Below are 3,132 nucleotides of genomic sequence, written 5' to 3'. Positions count from 1 at the left end.
TTTGCGAATTTCCGAAATAAAGCATTAATTCTTTTTTTAATTATTTTTAACAGTTCAGTTGTAATTCAACGTTTATAGAACTTATAATTATAACTTATAACTTATTATAAATGTTGCAAATGAACACACCTGTCTCTGGATGACCGCATTGAACATTTATTTCAAGTAGCAAAATCAATTTAATTGATAGTATTAAAAGCAATATTAAAGCTTAACAAGTCGTATAACGTAGAAATCAAATAAAATTTCTCTAAATCGTCAGACCATTAGTGACGATTTACACACGTTGTAGATGAAGGATTTCGAAAAACTTTACAAATGAAATTGGTCTGAAATTATGGATGAACGTCTCAAGTACAGTGTACTTGTAAAGTAATAACCGTAAGTGCAGCCATTTTTATAAAATATTCGTTAAAAGTTTGAAATTTGTTATTTTTTTATGTTTATCCCAGATTCTAAACATATGCTCGTATATTAATATTAACAGAAAAGATTGTGTTTCTTTAGAATAATTCAATATGTTTCTTACATTATTATCAATATTACAAAAATGAAAATTTATAATTTGTATAGTATGATTTTTATTATATTTAAATATGACTCAAATTTTACGTATATATATTAAATTTAAAAATTATTATAAATTGATATATATATATATATTATATATAAAAAATTAAAGAAAAAGGAGATAATAGAATAAGTCAGTAGAAAAATGATAACTGAAGTCAAATATATTCATAGAATTAACAAATTTATCATCTATCACGTTTATCTTACCGATACTTAAACATTTGTTACATGTAGTATGTTTTAAATTTGTATCAACATATCAGTAATAGTATTCCAGTAATAATTATTCAAGACTAATTAATTCAATATCTTGTTTACATAAATGTTCGTACTACTGATAAGTACGCCATCGATGTCTTGACTATCTGTAAAATTTATAAAAAGATGACAAATCATTTGAATATTGAAATGTTTGAATTATCGATTCGAAATAAAAATTTAGAAAACTAAAAAAAACAAATAAAAAACCGATCGATGAGATATAATATTTGTTTGTAAAAATAAAACAAACAAATGATACAAATGATACATTGAAAAAATATTAACAGAAACATTTTAACCCTGTAAATGATGAAAATTTAATAAATAAAAACAATTAATAAAAATAAAAAGGATAAATGAAAATAAAAACTTTTGAAAAAATTTGTAATTTGTAAAATGCGAATGACACCTATAAAATAAATGGAAAAGAACAATTAGCGCGTTTATTAAAGTAAAATAATTATTAAAGTAAAATCTAAGAAAGGAAAGGAATAACTGAAAAAAAATTAACTGAAAATAGTAACTGAAAAATAAAGAAAAAGAAACATGAGTACGTATAAAGAAAAAAATTAAAGTGACAAATAAAAAGAGAAAGAAAAGAAGAAGAACAAATATTAACAATAACGACTCACATCGGTAAATGTGCACAAGGACACAACGCAAAACTTCGCACCCGTCAATTGCAATGGTTTTCTAGCACGAACCATGCAAATGCAAATAGATTTTAAATTGATCGTCGATAACTCGTACCAGTTGCAATGATAAATCGCTTCGCACAAGTTCGTGCTCTGAATTACAGAAAGAGAACAAAAAAAAAAAAGAAACAAAATCAATAAAAGATTGAATCAAATTACAGATTAAGTTGCAATTTAATAAGAATTCGATTAATTACTTCCTCGATGAGACATTCACCGATGTAACAATAACCAAACAATGTGCACAACAAAAGGCAAACGTATATGAGGAATGTAAATATATAGATTTTTTCTAATTCCGCTAAACTCTAGAAAATAAGAAATAATTTATTAAATGATGTAAGGTGTAAATTTGCATAGAGTAACATATACGTACGAAGAGCATTTGATAACTCGACGTACAAAGTAGAATTGTTGAACCTACCAAATGTAGAAAAATTACAACGTTAAAACTATCTTCTAATATATCCGCTAATCTGAAACAAAAACGAAGAAAATAAATTATTTTTATACTTAATTTTATATTTTAATTATTTAATTATAGTGACATTTTCCTTAGACCAAAAGGAAAAAAAAATTACCACTGTGAAGTGCTATTAATGCGTTATGATGTTAAAAATTTATGAAACTCGCGTCATTTTTGTTTTTGCTAAGGAACGGCTATAAGGGTTAAAACCATCCCTTCGAATTTTTCTACGGAAAAAATCACATGTCAATAATTCGTTGTAATCGAAAAAAACGTATTAGAAACAAAAATTTGTACTATTTTAAATATAAAATAATAGGATTGAAAAGTAACTTCAAGGGTTAAGAGGATCACCTTTAATTTTATTTCTCGTGATAAAATGCAAATAGAAAATAAACTAATCTAAAGAAAAATGTTTTTATATACACACTAAATTATAGTAAACATATTTTAATTATGACCAAAATATGTTTGTTAGAAACAAAATCTTGAATGTTAGAACTAATATGGTGTTGTTGAGAACGTTTTTTACTTTCTGATAAGTCTGCGACGAAACACAACGATCTTCAAAAACTTTTCTTGCAATTAAATTGCTTACGATCACATTAATAAACTGTATTATTAAAAGCAATTCTACTTATGAACAAAACTATATAATTTTTTCACAACAAAATTGTAACAAACTTTTAAGAAAAAAAGGAAAAGTTTCACAAAATTCATATTTAAAAAATACACTAAAAAAAAAAAAAAAAAAAACCGCGTCTCATAATTCATAGCGTTCTACGGACTTGAATCGTTTGAAATGTAAAAAAGAAGATTTCGCTCAATAGACATTACCTTATCAAACGATAATGTCGAAGAATCATTTGACGAATTCGGCCCTGAGAACCGTCGGTATATTTTAAAAGTTCCTTCACTCTACACTTCAATATAGCCAATTGACCGGTAAGATGAAAACCGGTACAAGCCAATAAACTATCAGTTCCTACGTAACCAGAAAGGATCAATGTTATGCCGAAAAATTGGTGTATGCAACCAAATGCATAACTTTTTGCATCGTAAGGCTTCACTAACGGTTTTATCTTATATGGTAATTTATATTCCATTGAAGAATTCGCCATAACTGCATAGAGAAAG

At 25.9% G+C, this 3,132-nt stretch overlaps 2 protein-coding genes across 3 annotated transcripts in view; both read right to left on the bottom strand.

Annotated features, from left to right (window-relative positions):
- LOC122637223 (odorant receptor 13a-like) overlaps window positions 1–3,132 on the bottom strand; it is a 49,693-nt gene that overhangs the window by 1,313 nt on the left and 45,248 nt on the right. The window lies entirely within an intron of this gene.
- Window positions 804–3,132, bottom strand: part of LOC122637275 (odorant receptor 13a-like) — a 20,507-nt gene continuing 18,178 nt past the window's right edge. Inside the window, exons 5-9 of one of the 2 annotated variants that reach the window (XM_043829283.1) lie at window positions 2,833–3,118; window positions 1,906–2,005; window positions 1,727–1,837; window positions 1,467–1,622; window positions 804–938 (exon numbers count right to left, since the gene is read on the bottom strand). In XM_043829283.1, coding sequence (XP_043685218.1) covers window positions 888–938; window positions 1,467–1,622; window positions 1,727–1,837; window positions 1,906–2,005; window positions 2,833–3,118 — 704 coding nt within the window. In that variant the 3' untranslated portion in view covers window positions 804–887. The remainder of the gene's footprint in view (window positions 939–1,466; window positions 1,623–1,726; window positions 1,838–1,905; window positions 2,006–2,832; window positions 3,119–3,132) is intronic. The other variant, XM_043829284.1, reaches the window with a different exon arrangement.

Source organism: Vespula pensylvanica, chromosome 25, assembly GCF_014466175.1.
Source record: "Vespula pensylvanica isolate Volc-1 chromosome 25, ASM1446617v1, whole genome shotgun sequence".
NCBI classification, from domain to species: Eukaryota; Metazoa; Arthropoda; class Insecta; order Hymenoptera; family Vespidae; genus Vespula; species Vespula pensylvanica.
This window is presented reverse-complemented; position numbering and strand designations above follow the sequence as displayed.